This window comes from Coregonus clupeaformis, chromosome 14, assembly GCF_020615455.1.
Source record: "Coregonus clupeaformis isolate EN_2021a chromosome 14, ASM2061545v1, whole genome shotgun sequence".
NCBI classification, from domain to species: Eukaryota; Metazoa; Chordata; class Actinopteri; order Salmoniformes; family Salmonidae; genus Coregonus; species Coregonus clupeaformis.
Window position 1 is genome coordinate 24,437,252 of NC_059205.1, and position 17,732 is coordinate 24,454,983.

General features: G+C 47.5%; 1 protein-coding gene across 3 annotated transcripts in view; it reads right to left on the reverse strand.

Annotated features, from left to right (window-relative positions):
• LOC121581255 (chemokine-like protein TAFA-5) overlaps positions 1 to 17,732 on the reverse strand; it is a 242,239-nt gene that overhangs the window by 40,580 nt on the left and 183,927 nt on the right. For all 3 annotated transcript variants that reach the window (XM_041896760.2, XM_041896759.2, XM_041896761.2), the window contains exon 3: positions 1,596 to 1,723. In XM_041896760.2, coding sequence (XP_041752694.1) covers positions 1,596 to 1,723 — 128 coding nt within the window. The remainder of the gene's footprint in view (positions 1 to 1,595; positions 1,724 to 17,732) is intronic.

Here is a 17,732-nt window from a genome sequence, read left to right on the forward strand (position 1 = left end):
TCTTCCTATTGGTGTCCTTTAGTAGTGGTTTCTTTGCATCAATTCGACCATGAAGGCCTGATTCACGCAGGCGCCTCTGAACAGTTGATGTTGAGATGTGTCTGTTACTTGAACTCTGTGAAGCATTTATTTGGGCTGCAATTTCTGAGGCCGGTAACTCTAATGAACTTATCCTCTGCAGCAGAGGTAACTCTGGGTCTTCCTTTCCTGTGGCGGTCCTCATGAGAGCCAGTTTCATCATAGCACTTGATGGTTTTTGCGACTGCACTTGAAGAAACTTTAAAAGTTCTTGAAATTTTCAGGATTGTCTAACCTTCATGTCTTAAAGTAATGATGGACTGTCATTTCTCTTTGCTTATTTGAGCTGTTCTTGCCATAATATGGACTTACCAAATAGGGCTATCTTCTGTATACCACCCCTACCTTGTCACAACACAACTGATTGGCTCAAACGCATTAAGAAGGAAATAAATTCCACAAATTAACTTTTAAGAAGGCACACCTGTTAATTGAAATGCATTCCATCTGGTTGAGAGAATGCCAAGAGTGTAAAGCTGTCATCAAGGCAATTGGTGGCTACTTGAAGAATCTGAAGTATAAAATATATTTTGATTTGTTTAACACTTTTTTGGTTACTACATGATTCCATATGTGTTATTTCATAGTTTTGATGTCTTCACTATTATTCTACAATGTAGAAAATAGTACAAATAAAGAAAATCCCTTAAATGAGTAGGTGTGTCCAAACTTTTGACTGGTACTGTATATATATATATTTTTTAATAATCTGAGCTTCATTCGTCTCACCTGACAGCATGAGGTTGGCACGTGAAACTGAACATTTGAATCTACAGTAGGCAGAGCTATTACTTTAAAGAAATACAGTATGTTAGAGTAATTTTTACATGCGGCTTCCAATTACAGTTAACAACTGTATTTTTCAGCATTTTACCCTTAATGCATTGCAATCTAGAGCGTTAATTCAGTAAAACACATGTAAAGTATTTTACTGTGCATTCTACAGTGTTTTACTGTTGAAATTACAGAAAAAAAAATGTGTGCGTGAGAGAAGCGAGGGAGGGAGGTTGCTTTCTCTCCCCCAAAATTCCTGCCGTGAAGACTCCATCTGCTCCAGTCATTAGCGTTAAGAGGGAACCTTAATTCAAACTAATTGCGAGCGATGAACAGGTAAACAAACCACTGTGTTGTTAGGGAGAAGTAGGAGGGAGAGGAGAAGCGTTTTAGGTACGCTTGCTTAGGTGTACCTGGCTGGGGTTGGATTCATTAATATGAGCGTTCTGCTGTCTGCAGCCAGCTAGTGTAGTTAATTCTGGGATGGAACTGGGGAACTGTCGGGAGCTAAACTCTGACTCGGGAGCCAAGTCATGGCTTGTTGTGTAGTGAGTAAGTGAGTGAGTGAGAAAGGGTTCACACTGGGTTGAGGCTACACATTGGTGGTTGATGGAATTAGAATGACTACAATTGACATTCATATTCAAGTTAACATTCTGGTAATTCTAATTCCAAGGAGTTACCCCCATAATGTGCTTTCAAACATAGTGAGAACGAATATACATTCTGTAAATAAAACTCACCGTAGTGGTTTTGACTCTGCCTCCTGGTTGTGTACAAGTCCATCCAGATGTATTGATTAACAGGTCACAGCCCTCATCTTCCAGACATGGGACCATCTCACACCACTGTTTGGTTAGGACGATACTAGCTGTGGAGTGAGGGAGGGAGGAGAGGAGAGATGGAGAGAGATACGGAGAGAGGAGGACAGAAAGGGAGAAATAGAGAGACATGGTTAACCTAATTCGAAGGGGTCAAAACACACAACTCTCAGTATTTAAAACATTAAGCAGGTATTTATATTATTTTCAGATGCTATTTTGTTTCATTAAACTCAAATGATTGAGGCACAAAAAATAGTAGCCTTCTGGATATATGGCAAGAGTATATCAAATATTCTGGGTTACGGAAATCAACCTGACTCGCTCACACTACAGATGTAGGATCTTAATTTGATCACCCTGTTGCAGGATAACTTTCCTGCAGTGTATTTGAGGTTAAAAAAGGCTTCTGAAGTTTGTAATTTCCACTTTGAAATTTCAGATTTGATTTTCCCTTACGAAAAATGTATCAACCCCTTCATAAATCTCCATAAATTATAATCCACATAATAATTAACATTTCCTGTTACTGCAAGATTATTTTCCTGCTTTAGCAAACTGGCTCAAATTAAGATCATACATCTGTACATTCAAAATAATATCATTGATTAGCCACAGAAAGTGACGCTTTTTCTACATCAGCCTTGTCTGGGGTTGTCTGAGTTTGTGATGACGCACTTCTGAAACGTGTTCATGGGCAGAAGTGTGTCCTTATCCTTTTCCAGCTTGACTGTGGACTATTCAACGGATAGAGTACAGACTAATAATAAACACTTCTTCTGAAACCAACCAAACTGTCTGTTTAATCACAGAGCTTTGTATTTGTGGTAGGCTCTTTGGCGTAAGGACTCATCATACATAAAAGTCTAATTTTAAAAAGTAGGACACACTATTCCCACACCTGCACACCTTCAGACAAATGGCACCCTCAACTGGCCTTCAGATAGAGAGAGAGAGAGAGTTAGAGAGCGGGAAAGAGAGAGATAGACATCTATAGAGAGAGAGCTTTATTTTCCATCTGGAAAATTAGATTGTGAAGCAATGGGAGACGAGCGAAAAACAGATAGTGAATTGTTGCAATGAAATATATTGCCATATTCTGTCATGACACCTATGATATTCAGATCTAGTAATAAACCATACGAAAGAAAGATACATATGTTTTGATCCATACACAGCAAATTGGCCAGTGTTACCTAGTGTTGGTTTTTCTGTTTAACATTTCTAGTGTTGATTCAAGTGTTAAATTGTCACGGATTCTGCCGAGGCTGCTCCTCCTCCTTGCTCGGGCAGGCTTCGGCGTTCGTCGTCCCCAGAGTACTAGCTACTGCCGATCGATGTTTTCGGTGTTTGTCTTGTGTTGTCTAGTTTATACACCTGTTGCTTATTTTGTGTTGATTGTGTAACATATAAGTTCCTTGTTTTACGTTTGGCCTTTGTGTGTTATTGTCATTTTGTCTCGTTGATGTTCGGCATATCTATTTCGCCTTTTTACGCACAGTGTTTTTCTCCTCCAGTGTTGTGGAGACTTTTGTTTGTGCGTTTTGCATTAAGTAAAGTAGTCATCCTGATTCTCCGTGTCCTGCGCCTGACTTCACTGCCGCGTACACATCACCCCTTTGACAAAATAACACACCACCATGGAGTCAGCAGGACCAGCGGTGGTAACGGAGTCTCTGGAGGATCGTGTCAGCAGCCAGGACGCCATGATCCGTAGACTTGGCACCGCCATGAAGGATGTGATGGACACGCTGAGCCGATGGGAAAGAGGAGGCTTGCCCACACCTCCTCCTACAGTACCACCACCATCGGCCAGACCCATCGTTCCATCTCCGGAGTCCAGTGGGATTCGACTCTCGCTCCCGAGGGCATATGATGGCACCGCAGCCGGGTGTCAGGGTTTCCTACTTCAAGTAGAACTCTACCTGGCAACCATTCACCCGGCGCCCTCGGGATACGAGAGCGTTTCTGCCCTCATCTCCTGTCTATCCGGCAAGGCATTGGAGTGGGCCAATGCCGAATGGAGGGGAATAGACGCCGCCACCATCAGCTATGCGGAGTTTCGATCATCCCCCAGAGGGGAAAGCGGCGGGGGAGCGTCTGTTCCACCTCCGACAGGGGAAGAGGAGCGCGCAAGAGTTCGCCCTGGATTTCCGGACTCTGGCGGCCAATGCGGGGTGGAATGAGAGGGCCCTCATCGACCACTATCGGTGCAGCCTACGAGAGGACGTTCGCCGAGAGTTGGCCTGCAGGGACACCAACCTAAGCTTCGATCAGTTGGTGGACATGTCGATCCGTCTGGATACCCTGCTGGCTACCCGCAGACGTCCGGAGTTAGGGCCGTCCATTCCATCCCACAGCACCTCCGAGCCGAGCCCTATGGAGCTCGGGGGTGCTGGTGCTAGAGAGAGGAGGAGAGAGACCCGGAGAGAGGCCGTCCCCTGCACCAACTGTGGCCGTAGAGGACACACTGCGGCTCGGTGCTGGGGAGGGTCTCCTGGGGATCGAGGCAACAGGTCACGCACTGATGAGTCATTTCAGGTGAGTAGGCGCCCAACTCACCCAGAGCACTCTGTTGTCCACTTGTGTATTCAAGTTGAATTTCCCCAGGTTTCATCTCATTCCCAGCATAAGGCGCTAGTCGATTCAGGCGCAGCTGGGAATTTTATTGATCGTAATTTCTGTGTTAAGTTAGGGATTCCCCTCCTACCAGTAGATGTGCCTTTCCCTATCCATGCCCTAGACAGCCGTCCTTTGGGGTCAGGTTTAATTAGGGAGGTCACGGCGCCACTAAAGACGAAGACGCAGGGGGGTCATGAGGAAATCATACAGTTGTATCTGATCGACTCTCCTGCGTTTCCCGTGGTGCTGGGGCTTCCTTGATTAATCTCTTGACCCCACCATTTCGTGGCAACAGAGGGCTCTCAGGGAGTGGTCTGATCAGTGTGTCGGGCGGTGTATAGGTGTTTCCGTAGGGGCGACCACGGTGGAAAGTCCGTACCAAATGCCCGCACTGCACATTCCTCCTGAGTATGATGATTTGGCACTCGTGTTCAGTAAGAAGAGGGCGACACAATTACCACCTCATAGATAGGGGGATTGTGCAAAAGACCTCCAGGCAGGTGCTGCACTTCCGCGTAGTCATGTGTATCCTCTGTCTCAAGAGGAGACGGCAGCTATGGAGACATACATCGCCGAGTCTCTGGGACAGGGATACATACGGCTCTCCACTTCTCCTGCGTCCTCGAGTTTCTTTTTTGTGAAGAAGAAGGATGGAGGTTTGCGCCCGTGTATTGATTACCGTAGTCTCAATCAGATCACTGTTCAATACAGTTATCCTCTCCCTCTGATTGCGAGTATGACGGAGTCATTACACGGAGCGCGCATCTTCACAAAATTGGATCTCAGGAGCGCCTACAACCTGGTGCGCATTAGGGAGGGAGATGAATGGAAAACAGCATTTAGTACCACCTCGGGTCACTATGAGTATCTCGTCATGCCATACGGGTTAATGAATGCTCCTTCAGTCTTCCAATCATTTGTGGACGAGATTTTCCGGGATTTGCATCGGCAGGGTGTAGTGGTGTATATTGACGACATTCTAGTATACTCTGCTACACGAGCCGAGCATGTGGCCCTGGTGCGTCGAGTGTTGGGTCGGCTGTTGGAGCATGACTTGTATGTGAAGGCGGAGAAATGCCTGTTTTCCCAGGAGTCCATCTCCTTCCTGGGCCATCGGTTGTCCGCGTCAGGGGTGGAGATGGAGATTGACCGCGTTTCAGCCTTGCGTAATTGGCAGACTCCTACCACGGTTAAGGAGGTGCAGCGGTTTTTGGGTTTTGCCAATTACTACCGGAGGTTTATCCGAGGTTTTGGACAGGTAGCAGCTCCCATCACCTCCCTGCTAAAGGGGGGCCCGGTGCGTTTGCAGTGGTCGGCTGAGGCGGACAGGGCGTTTAGACAACTGAAGGACCTGTTCACCTCGGTTCCGGTGCTGGCACATCCGGACCCCTCTTTGACGTTCCAAGTGGAGGTGGACGCGTCAGAGGCGGGTATTGGGGCTGTACTGTCTCAACACTTGGGCACGCCTCCTAAACTCTGGCCCTGTGCTTTTTACTCTAAGAAGCTCAGCCCGGCGGAACGTAATTACGACGTGGGGGACAGGGAGCTGCTAGCTGTGGTCCAAGCCTTAAAGGTGTGGAGGCATTGGCTTGAGGGGGCTCAACACCCTTTTCTCATTCTGACTGACCATCGTAACCTGGAGTACATCCAGGCAGCTAGGAGACTGAACCCTCGTCAGGCTAGGTGGGCCATGTTTCTGTCCCAGTTTGTCTTTAAGCTCACATATATACCAGGGTCACAGAACGTTAAGGCAGACGCCCTGTCCCGGCGATTTGACACAGAGGAGAGGTCCATTGAGCCCACTCCCATACTTCCGGAGTCTTGTCTGGTGGCACCGGTGGTGTGGGAGGTCGATGCGGAGATCGAGCGGGCGTTACGTACCGACCCTACTCCTCCAGAGTGTCCGGAGGGGCGGAAGTACGTGCCGCTCGAGATTCGTGATCGACTAATTTATTGGGCTCACACGTCACCCTCCTCTGGACATCCTGGTATTGGCCGGACAGTGCACTGCCTTAGTGAAAAGTACTGGTGGCCAACATTGGCAAAGGACGTGAGGGTTTATGTCTCCTCCTGCTCGGTGTGCGCTCAGTGTAAGGCGCCTAGACACCTGCCCAGGGGGAAGTTACAACCCCTACCCTTTCCACAACGGCCGTGGTCTCACCTATCGGTAGACTTTGTCACGGACCTTCCCCCCTCCCAGGGGAATACCACTATTTTGGTCGTTGTGGATCGGTTTTCTAAGGCCTGTCGTCTCATTCCAATGCCGGGTCTCCCTACTGCCCTACAAACTGCTGAGGCCCTGTTTACTCACGTCTTCCGGCACTACGGGGTACATGAGGATATAGTGTCTGATCAGGGTCCCCAGTCACCTCTAGAGTCTGGAGGGCGTTTATGGAACGCTTGGGTGTCTTGGTGAGCCTGACCTCGGGTTTCCACCCTGAGAGTAATGGGCAGGTGGAGAGAGTAAACCAGGATGTGGGTAGGTTTCTGAGGTCTTATTGCCAGGACCGGCAGGAGGAGTGGTCGGGGTATAGAGGAGGAGCAGACTGGGATGCTGACGGGAGAGGTTGTGTTTTCTCTAGCAGGAGGTAAGCTTGGCTTCTTATATGGTGTTGAGTAAAGCTTAAACCATGTATTTAGATTGTAGGTAGGTATTGTAGTTAGGTATTATAGGTAGTTTACTCAGGTAGTTATTGAAGGTTATTGTAGGTAATTATTGTAGGTAAGGACTGTATTCGGCGGACTCCGGCGAAGCACGAGGCTAGCCTACCCACTACTTGGACCAACAAAGCTAGCTAGCTAGCGGGTAGCTACCGGTAACTTTTAGCAACTGTGGTTAGCTGTTTCCAATGTTATTTCACGCTTAAGAGTACCTGTAATTGAGCCAGCTAGCTGCCACCTTCAGCTGTTTTTCTAACCTCATTATCATTAACGTTAGGTGGTTGGTAGCTGCTGTACTTAATTTCGGCTACTGATTGCAGTCTGCCAGTTTGGCTTTATACATAGCTTGGGCTTTGTCGAGTAAGGCTTAAACTATGTATTTAGATTGTAGTTAGGTACTATAGGTAGGCATCGTGGGCTGTATATTATTAAGTAGTATAGGTAGGCATCGTGGGCTGTTGTGGGTAGCTGTTGTGTAGTTATTGTAGGTTACTTTTGTATTCGGCGGTGCCGGATGTAGCACGAAGCTAGCTAGCTAACTCACCTCCTGGATTAGCTGGCGAGTTGCTATTAGCAACGGTTGCAACTAAAAACAATATCCTTTTAGCCAGCTACATTCGTTCGCAGCGACGCCGTTTTTCAAACAAAGTCAACACAGTAGCCATTGCTAGCCAGCCAACACTACCAGCAGGCTGTGGTAGCTAAATACAATATCTTTGTGCTAGCTACCCAACGTTTAATCGTTGCTGCGTTATGAAAGGTAAGCTTGGCTTCTTATATGGTGTTGAGTTAAGCTTAAACCATTTATTTAGATTGTAGGTAGGTATTGTAGTTTGGTATTATAGGTAGCTTACTCAGGTAGTTATTGAAGGTTATTGTAGGTAATTATTGTAGGTAAGGACTGTATTCGGCGGACTCGGCGAAGCACGAGGCTAGCCTACCCACTACTTGGACCAACAAAGCTAGCTAGCTAGCGGGTAGCTACTGGTAACTTTTTGCAACTATGGTTAATTGTTTCCAATGTTATTTCATGCTTAAGAGTACCTGTGATTGAGCCAGCTAGCTGCTACCATTCAGCTGTTTTTCTAACCTCATCCGAGGCATTAACGTTAGGTGGTTGGTAGCTGCTGTACTTAATTACAGCTACTGATAACAGTCTGCTGTAGTTTACAACAATTCTAATTTCTAAAGTGGAAGTTGGGAGAGTTTTACTCGGGTGGTTCAGTGAAACAATTATAGTTTCTGAGGTGGAAGTTGGGGAGAGTTATATATATATATTTTTTTTTGGTGAGGGAGGCCTGCTCTCTCCTTTCCCTGATGTTTAGTTCATTTCATCCCGATCTCCTCTGCATTATTGAAGCCATCTGCTGCAGCCTGTCAACTATGCCTCTGCCTATCCCTGTTCTCTCCTCTCCGCACAGGCTACACAAACGCCTCACACCGCGTGGCTGCTGCCTCTCTAACCTGGTGGTCCCTGCACGCACCACACACCTGGAGTTCCAGGTCTCAGGCAGCCTCTGGAACTGCCGTTCTGCTGCCAACAAGGCTGACTTCATCCCAGCCTATGCCACCCTCCAGTCCCTCGACTTCCTGGCACTGACGGAAACATGGATTACCACTGAAAACACTGCTACTCCTACTGCTCTCTCCTCGTCTGACCATGTGTTCTCGCATACCCCGAGAGCATCTGGTCAGAGGGGTGGTGGCACAGGAATCCTCATCTCTCCCAAGTGGTCATTCTCAATTTTTCCCCTAACCCATCTGTCTATCTCCTCATTTGAATTCCACGCTGTCACAGTCACTAGCCCATTTAAGCTTAATATCCTTGTCATCTATCGCCCTCCAGGTTCCCTTGGAGAGTTCATCAATGAGCTTGACGCCTTGATAAGTTCCTTTCCTGAGGATGGCTCACCCTTCACAGTCTTGGGGGATTTCAACCTCCCCACGTCTACATTTGACTCATTTCTCTCTGCCTCCTTCTTTCCACTCCTCTCCTCTTTTGACCTCACCCTCTCACCACCCCCCCACTCACAAGGCAGGCAATACGCTTGACTTCATCTTTACTAGATGTTGCTCTTCTACTAATCTCACTGCAACTCCCCTCCATGTCTCCGACCACTACTTTGTATCCTTTTCTCTCTCGCTCTCCTCCAACACTACTCACTCTGCCCCTACACAGATGGTAACGCGCCGCCGCAACCTTCGCTCTCTCTCTACCACTACTCTCTCCTTTTCCATCCTATCATCTCTTCCCTCTGCTCAATCCTTCTCCCTCCAATCTCCTGATTCTGCCTCCTCAACCCTCCTCTCCTCCCTTTCTGCATCCTTTGACTCCCTGTGTCCCCTATCCTCCCGGCCGGCTCGGTCCTCCCCTCCAGCTCTGTGGCTTGATGACTCATTGCGAGCTCACAGAACAGAGCTCCGGGCAGCTGAGCGGAAATGGAAGAAAACTAAACTCCCTGCCGACCTGGCATCTTTTCACTCCCTCCTCTCTACACTTTCTTCATCTGTTTCTGCTGCTAAGGCCACTTTCTACCACTCTAAATTCCAAGCATCTGCCTCTAACCCTAGGAAGCTCTTTGCCACATTCTCCTCACTGCTGAATCCTCCCCCCCTCCTCCCTCTCTGTGGATGACTTTGTCAACCACTTTGAAAAGAAGGTTGACGACATCCGATCCTCGTTTGTTAAGTCTAATGACACTGCTGGTCCTGCTCACACTGCCCTACCCTATGCTTTGACTTCTTTCTCCCCTCTCTCTCCAGATAAAATCTTGCGACTAGTGACTGCAGGCCGCCCAACAACCTGCCCGCTTGACCCCATCCCCTCCTCTCTTCTCCAGACCATCTCCGGTGACCTTCTCCCCTACCTCACCTCGCTGATCAACTCATCCTTGACCGCTGGCCATGTCCCTTCCGTCTTCAAGAGAGCGAGAGTTGCACCCCTTCTCAAAAAAACAACACTCGATCCCACTGATGTCAACAACTACAGACCAGTATCCCTTCTTTCTTTTCTTTCCAAAACTATTGAGCGTGCCGTCTTTAGCCAACTCTCTTGCTATCTCTCTCAGAATGACCTTCTTGATCCAAACCAGTCAGGTTTCAGGACTGGTCATTCAACTGAGACTGCTCTTCTCTGTGTCACGGAGGCTCTCCGCACTGCTAAAGCTAACTCTCTCTCCTCTGCTCTTGTCCTTCTAGACCTGTCTGCTGCCTTTGATACAGTGAACCATCAGATCCTCCTCTCCACCCTCTCCGAGCTGGGCATCTCCGGCGCGGCTCACTCCTGGATTGCGTCCCTACCTGACCGGTCGCTCCTACCAAGTGGCGTGGCGAGAAGCTGTCTCCGCACCACGTGCTCTCACCACTGGTGTCCCCCAGGGCTCAGTTCTAGGCCCTCTCCTTTTCTCCCTATACACCAAGTCACTTGGCTCTGTCATATCCTCACATGGCCTCTCCTATCATTGCTACGCTGACGATACACAACTAATCTTCTCCTTTCCCCCTTCTGATAACCAGGTGGCGAATCGCATCTCTGCATGTCTGGCCGACATATCAGTATGGATGACGGATCACCACCTCAAGCTGAACCCTGGCAAGACGGAGCTGCTCTTCCTCCCGGGGAAGGACTGCCCGTTCCATGATCTCGCCATCACGGTTGACAACTCCGTTGTGTCCTCCTCCCAGAGTGCGAAGAGCCTTGGCGTGACCCTGGACAACACCCTGTCGTTCTCCGCCAACATCAAGGCGGTGACCCGATCCTGCAGGTTCATGCTCTACAACATTCGGAGAGTACGACCCTGCCTTACACAGGAAGCGGCACAGGTCCTAATCCAGGCACTTGTCATCTCCCGTCTGGATTACTGCAACTCGCTGTTGGCTGGGCTCCCTGCCTGTGCCATTAAACCCCTACAACTCATCCAGAATGCCGCAGCCCGTCTGGTGTTCAACCTTCCCAAGTTCTCTCACGTCACCCCCCTCCTCCGCACACTCCACTGGCTTCCAGTTGAAGCTCGCATCCGTTACAAGACCATGGTGCTTGCCTATGGAGCAGTGAGGGGAACGGCACCTCCGTACCTTCAGGCTCTGATCAGTCCCTACACCCAGGCGAGGGCATTGCGTTCATCCACCTCTGGCCTGCTGGCTCCCTTTCCTCTGCGGAAGCATAGTTCCCGCTCAGCCCAGTCAAAGCTGTTCGCTGCTCTGGCACCCCAATGGTGGAACAAGCTCCCTCACGACGCCAGGACAGCGGAGTCACTCACCACCTTCCGGAGACATTTGAAACCCCACCTCTTTAAGGAACACCTGGGATAGGATAAAGTAATCCTTCTACCCCCCCCCCCCAAAAAAAAAAAATAGTATAATTGTAAAGTGGTTATCCCACTGGCTATAGGGTGAATGCACCAATTTGTAGTCGCTCTGGATAAGAGCGTCTGCTAAATGACGTAAATGTGCCCTTGAGCAAGGCACTTAACCCTAATTGCTCCTGTAAGTCGCTCTGGATAAGAGCGTCTGCTAAATGACTAAAATGTAAATGTAAATGTATATCCCGATGGGCAGAGATTGCCCAGAACTCCCTTCGCCACTCCTCTACGAATCTGACTCCTTTTCAGTGTGTTTTGGGGTATCAGCCGGTTCTGGCACCCTGGCATCAGAGCCAGATCGAGGCTCCTGCGGTGGATGAATGGTTTTGGTGCTCGGAGGAAACATGGAACGCTGCGCATGTCCATCTGCAGCGGGCTATCCTTAGGCATAAGGCGAGCGCCGATCGCCACCGCAGTGAGGGTCCAGCGTATGCACCTGGAGATCGAGTCTGGCTCTCGACTCGAAACCTGCCCCTTCGCCTGCCCAGCTGGGTCGGCTGTTTGTGGGGCCATTTAAAGTCCTGAGGAGATTGAACGAGGTATGTTACAGGTTACAACTGCCAAATGATTATCGCATTAACCCCTCGTTCCATGTGTCTCTCCTCAGGCCGGTGGTAGCTGGTCCACTCCAGGCCTATGAGATACGGGAGGCTCCTCCGCCCCCACTGGACATCGAGGGGGCTCCGGCGTACTCAGTCCGGTCCATCGTGGATTCGAGACGTCGGATGGGGGGTCTGCAGTATCTCGTGGAGTGGGAGGGGTACGGTCCGGAGGAACGGTGCTGGGTGCCTAGGAGGGACATCTTAGATCCCTCCCTCCTGACGGAGTTCCACCGGAATCATCCCACTCGCCCTGCTCCGCGTCCTCCTGGCCGTCGCCGAGGCCGGGGTCGGCGCACGGCTGGAGCCGCTTGTCAAGGGGGGGGGTACTGTCACGGATTCTGCCGAGGCTGCTCCTCCTCCTTGCTCGGGCAGGCTTCGGCGTTCGTCGTCCCCGGAGTACTAGCTACTGCCGATCGATGTTTTCGGTGTTTGTCTTGTGTTGTCTAGTTTATACACCTGTTGCTTATTTTGTGTTGATTGTGTAACATATAAGTTCCTTGTTTTACGTTTGGCCTTTGTGTGTTATTGTCATTTTGTCTCGTTGATGTTCGGCATATCTATTTCGCCTTTTTACGCACAATGTTTTTCTCCTCCAGTGTTGTGGAGACTTTTGTTTGTGCGTTTTGCATTAAGTAAAGTAGTCATCCTGATTCTCTGTGTCCTGCGCCTGACTTCACTGCCGCGTACACATCACCCCTTTGACATAAATTAACAGTCAGTGGTATAAAAGAACTCCAGTGTTGGCGTACATAACCAGTTAATAACCAGTGTGAGAGTGTGATTGTGTCAGTTTTACTCCGTGGAGAGGAAAACATTCCCATTATTGGATTCTAGCTTGAAATACACTTATTTATGTTACCATACTAGAACTTATTGATTACTTTACATGTATAATGAATGTATATGTTGGGGTCAATGGAGGGTGGATAAGAACTAGGTTTATGGAAAGTTACTGAGTGAGACAATGCGGGGAGACAGGAAGTTTACATTCTGTCAAAAATGTTATTGTCAAATCTCATGGATCCTATGGAGGGAGGCAAAGGGCAACAGTCTGGTTCTGATTGGCTGGGCCTGGCTCCCCAGTGGGTGGGCCCTTCATGGCTGCACCCCTGCACAGTCAAGTGAAATAATCAATAGATTAGGGCCTAATGAATTTATTTTGATGACTTATTTCCTTATATGAACTGTAACTCAGTAAAACAATTGAAATTGTTGCATGTTGCGTTTATATTTTTGTTCAGTATATAATTAAAAGATTACCCTATTGATCTATGGCATCTGGATCTGGTGTTAGCTAGTTGCTTGCTATGCACACTCACACTCATACTCATACTCACACTCTCACTCAAACTCACACTACATTTAGGGTCCCCGCCAGCCGCTAGCAGTCATAGACAGATAAATCAATCCCAAACAAAACGCTGAGGCGCAGTTCATGATGGATACGTGTCAGGAGAAAAAGTAATCAAGCTCAGCCCTTGGAAGAAAAGAAAAAAAGAGAAATGGAGAAAAAAGGAAAAATGTCTGCAGGTGAAAGGGGAAACATGTTGGGAGTCTTACTCAAGTACTTTTGATCAGAGCCCTATGGAAAAGGGTGCCATTTGTGACGCAGCCATGGTAATACTGTAGGTACTTCTGGGTTGTTTGGAAAGCTCACAATGATTGTGATAGCCTGTTAGCCCCAATGAATAATCCAATCTAGGATAAAACGAGATGAAGGGGCCCTGCTCCGCTAACATTCGACCATGGGATTAAATTACAAGGCACAACTCTTCACACGGCTTATCTCCTGTACTACACCACTAACACACCACAAGCAAGCACGCACTTATGCACACAGGCACAACACACATCACTAGCAGCTCATTGAGCCATCCGACAACATTTGAATCAGATTCACCCTCCATCCGTAACACCCTCCACATGTCACGATGCCATTCATTCTACTCACTATCTCCTGGCATTCCTGTTACACTATCTTTCCTTATTTCTGTCTATAGTGGGCTACCAGAAGTATTGGCCTATACAGTGCATGTAACCAGGGCAAGCGGTATAATGAAATAAAAACACTCCCTCCTTCCCAGCCCAGTACCAGTAGATGTAATTTGGTTGAGGGAAGCTATCTGTGGGTGAGTTCAAGTGGCGGTGATAAAGGGAGGAATAACATCATTAAACCCACAGTGGGACACTATCTCAGTGAAATGGTATATCACACTCAGGTCAACCAGCCTGATAGAGGGCTAAGGTGATAAATCCTGTGTCACGTTCGTTGAAGGACGGGTCAGACCAAGGCGCAGCGTGATATACGTACATGTTTATTAACTTAATAATCACTCGACAAAACAATAAACGAAACGTGAAGTCCAAGGTAGCGTGCACGCGCACGCGCACGCGCACGCGCACACACACACACACACACACACACACACACACACACACACACACACACACACACACACACACACACACACACACACACACACACACACACACACACACACACCATACCTTACCATGAACAAGATCCCACAACTAGACAGTGCCAATAGGCTGCCTAAGTATGGTCCCCAATCAGAGACAACGAGCAACAGCTGCCTCTGATTGGGAACCACACCGGCCAACATAGATCTAGACATACTAGATCCTAAACATAGACAAAGCACAACAAGGAATATACACACCCTGACTCAACATATAAGCGTCCCCTGAGTCAGGGCGTGACATCCTGGCTAAAATAGAGAGAAGAGGTGATGCTCTGGCTGGCAGTGAGGAGAGAGGGATGGCCTGGAAATGCTCATCTACCAAAGCCTGGGATAGGATGGGGATGGATACAGCAGGAGTCTCTGTACTGATGCTAGATCTGCTCACATGATTATAGCTAGGAACCATCTATTATAGCTGATAGGGCCAGCATCAGCAGTTAAAGCCTACATCTGGAGTGCTGCTGATGGTGAACTACCAAAAATAATGTTTCAAGATGTCATGGCTCTCTCCGTCTTTCTGTTATCTGTGTCTTTCTACATTACACACACACTGACTTAAATAGACACACACACATCTCTTAGCCTGTCCCCTTCTCTGAATCCATGCCCAAGCCTCCAAACACTCCTCACCCTCACCCTCAGTCCCAGTCACCCTCAGTCCCCAGTCCTGGCCTTCTGCCTACCAGCTCCTCTCCTACATTAGCATGCTCAGCAGGCCCCTGCTCAAAAAATGACAGCTCCAAGACCCTTTTAAGCAAATGTACTGTGTCTAAATTTCACACAGCCATTTCCAAACACGGTGGGCCCTATTGTCAGTCCCCACTCCTCTCCTATGGGCTAAACGGCTAAACGTCCACACACACTGAACACAAACTGAACACACACACACACATTAACGCTCTGTAATTTGCTTTCATCATCGAAATCCCAAATGGTATACTATTATACAGTGCACTACTTTTCACTGGCCCTGGTCAAGGAATAGGGTGTCATTTGGGATGAACCCAGTATCTCAATCATTATCCACCACGCTCCTATGCTATAAGCAGGACACACGCTCTGGCAGGTTCCTGTTTGTATGTGTGTATACCTACAGTATGTGTGTGTTGTGTGCATGCAAGTGTGTGCGTACATCTTCACGTGTGTGTGTTCAATGGTCTATGTGCGCTCGTGTGTGGGCTTTCTTTCGTCTGTGTGTGCATGTGTGTGCTCAGACTGACTGTGCATCAGGAATAAAAATAAATCCTGGCTTTGTAATTAGCCACAAGCCTCTCTCTCTCTCTCGCTCTTCCCTTGCGGTCTCTCTGATTTTCATATGATTATTCCACCCATTTGCTGGCTTAATGAATGTCTCGTGTTAAAACCTGCAAAGCCTTTTAAACCCTGAGGTTGTACCGCATTGAATTTGTGTCCCAAATAGCTCCGTCACTCATGAAGCTTCGTGAGGCTGTGATAACGAGATAGAATGCCGACACACATAGCAATAATCCTTGTTTTCCGATGCGTTTAATGGTGGCCCACGCGTCCCTGGAGAGGTGTGTGTGACAACTTATGATCTTAATAAATAATGTATTATCATTGATATCAAGGATATTAAATACTGTATGGCGATACTGTGTGTGCAATAAAGGGAGGACTATAAAATGCAGGCTATATTATAATATTTTTGGCCATATACTGGCCATATTTTAACTGGATATATTTTTTCTGCGTAATTCCTATTGACCTTGAGTTATGACACACTGTGTGTATAGGTTGGTTATTGCATACAGTATTATGTAAATGTGTATAGATGTTAGTGGTTCAATATCCAAAGGGTTCATTTCAAGCCTTTGGAATATTTCTATAATGTAGCATAGCACTGTGTTTTTGTAGGTGCCATTTTGGTGCATAATTGGCAGTTTTTTGACCTGCCAGAGCTCATGGTTTCTGCCAGTGCCCAATGCATGTGCCTGTGTGTGTCAGTGGAGGCTCCTCAGAGGAGGAAGGGGAGGACCATCCTCCTCAGTGACATTTCCTAAATAAAAAAACAGTGAAACTATACTAAATATATTCATATGTCACCAAATAATTCATTAAAATACACTGTTTTGCAATGAAGGTCTACAGTAACTTCAACAGCACTGTCTGCGGTAGCACCATGGTGTAGCCGGAGGACAGCTAGCTTCCGTCCTCCTCTGGCTACATTGACTTCAATACAAAACCTAGGAGGCTCGTAGGCCTCACCCCCTTCCATAGACATACATGGTAATTATGACCAATTCCGGAGGACGTCCTCCAACCAATCAAAGCTTTTGCAGTATGAACTGACATGCTGTCCATCCAATTAAATAATTAAGATGAGAGAATGAACCTATTGTGTTGTATTGGGATTGTGCCACAGAGCATTATGGGGGTTTCTATGTGTTGAGAAGCTTGGTGACATTGTTGGATAGAGATTAAGATTGAAGAGTGATAGTTGAGCATTTTTGGGATATTATTCAATTCAAATTAGTTTTTAAACTTACAGGAGACAGAGGAGGGATATTATAAATTGTTTTCTTGGTTTTATAACTTTATTTTTGTGTCCAGTTAGTGGAATTCATTTACATTTGCCTTGCTGACTTCAGTAGCTAGCTAGCTACCAGGGCGAGTGTGCAGTGTTCTCCACCAGAATGGTAGAATAAGCCATTGTTGAAGAACCCCTTTCATTCTCTGGGGTACACGGAAAAGGTGCGAATTAAAAGCGAGGGTCGACCTCTGCCTGAATTCAGTTCCATGAAGAAGAATGAAAAGGTGAGGGCGTTCAATATCAACTGGTATCAAAAGTATAGCTGGTTAACAGGGAGCCTGTCATCAAGCCGCCTGTGTTGCCGGCCTTGCCTGCTTTTTGGAAAGTCTGAGCCTTGGTCGAAAGGTGGGTACAGTGACCTGACGAACATCGATCGTTCAGCTAAATGGCAAAACAAAAGCAGGGAGCATATAAATGCCCACATCAGATTCAAGCTTCTGGGAAAAAGCTGCATCGATCATGACGAAGGTCTCCATATTAAAACTGCACAACACAACGAGAAAGTAAGAAGAAACAGGGATGTTCTCAAGCAGCTTATCAACACCACTGCGTTTTTGGGCATGAAAGAATTTGCTTGTAGAGGACTCGACGAGAGAGAAAATTCCGCCAACAATGGCAACTACAAGGAGCTTGCAGAGGTAATTGCACGTTACGATGCTTTACTTGCTGAACATTTTTCAACTGTCTTTTCTGGAATGTCAAAAACAATTCCGAATGATTTGTTAGCTTCCATCGCATCATCCATTAAAAGTTAGATTGAAGAGAGAGGTTGACGCAAT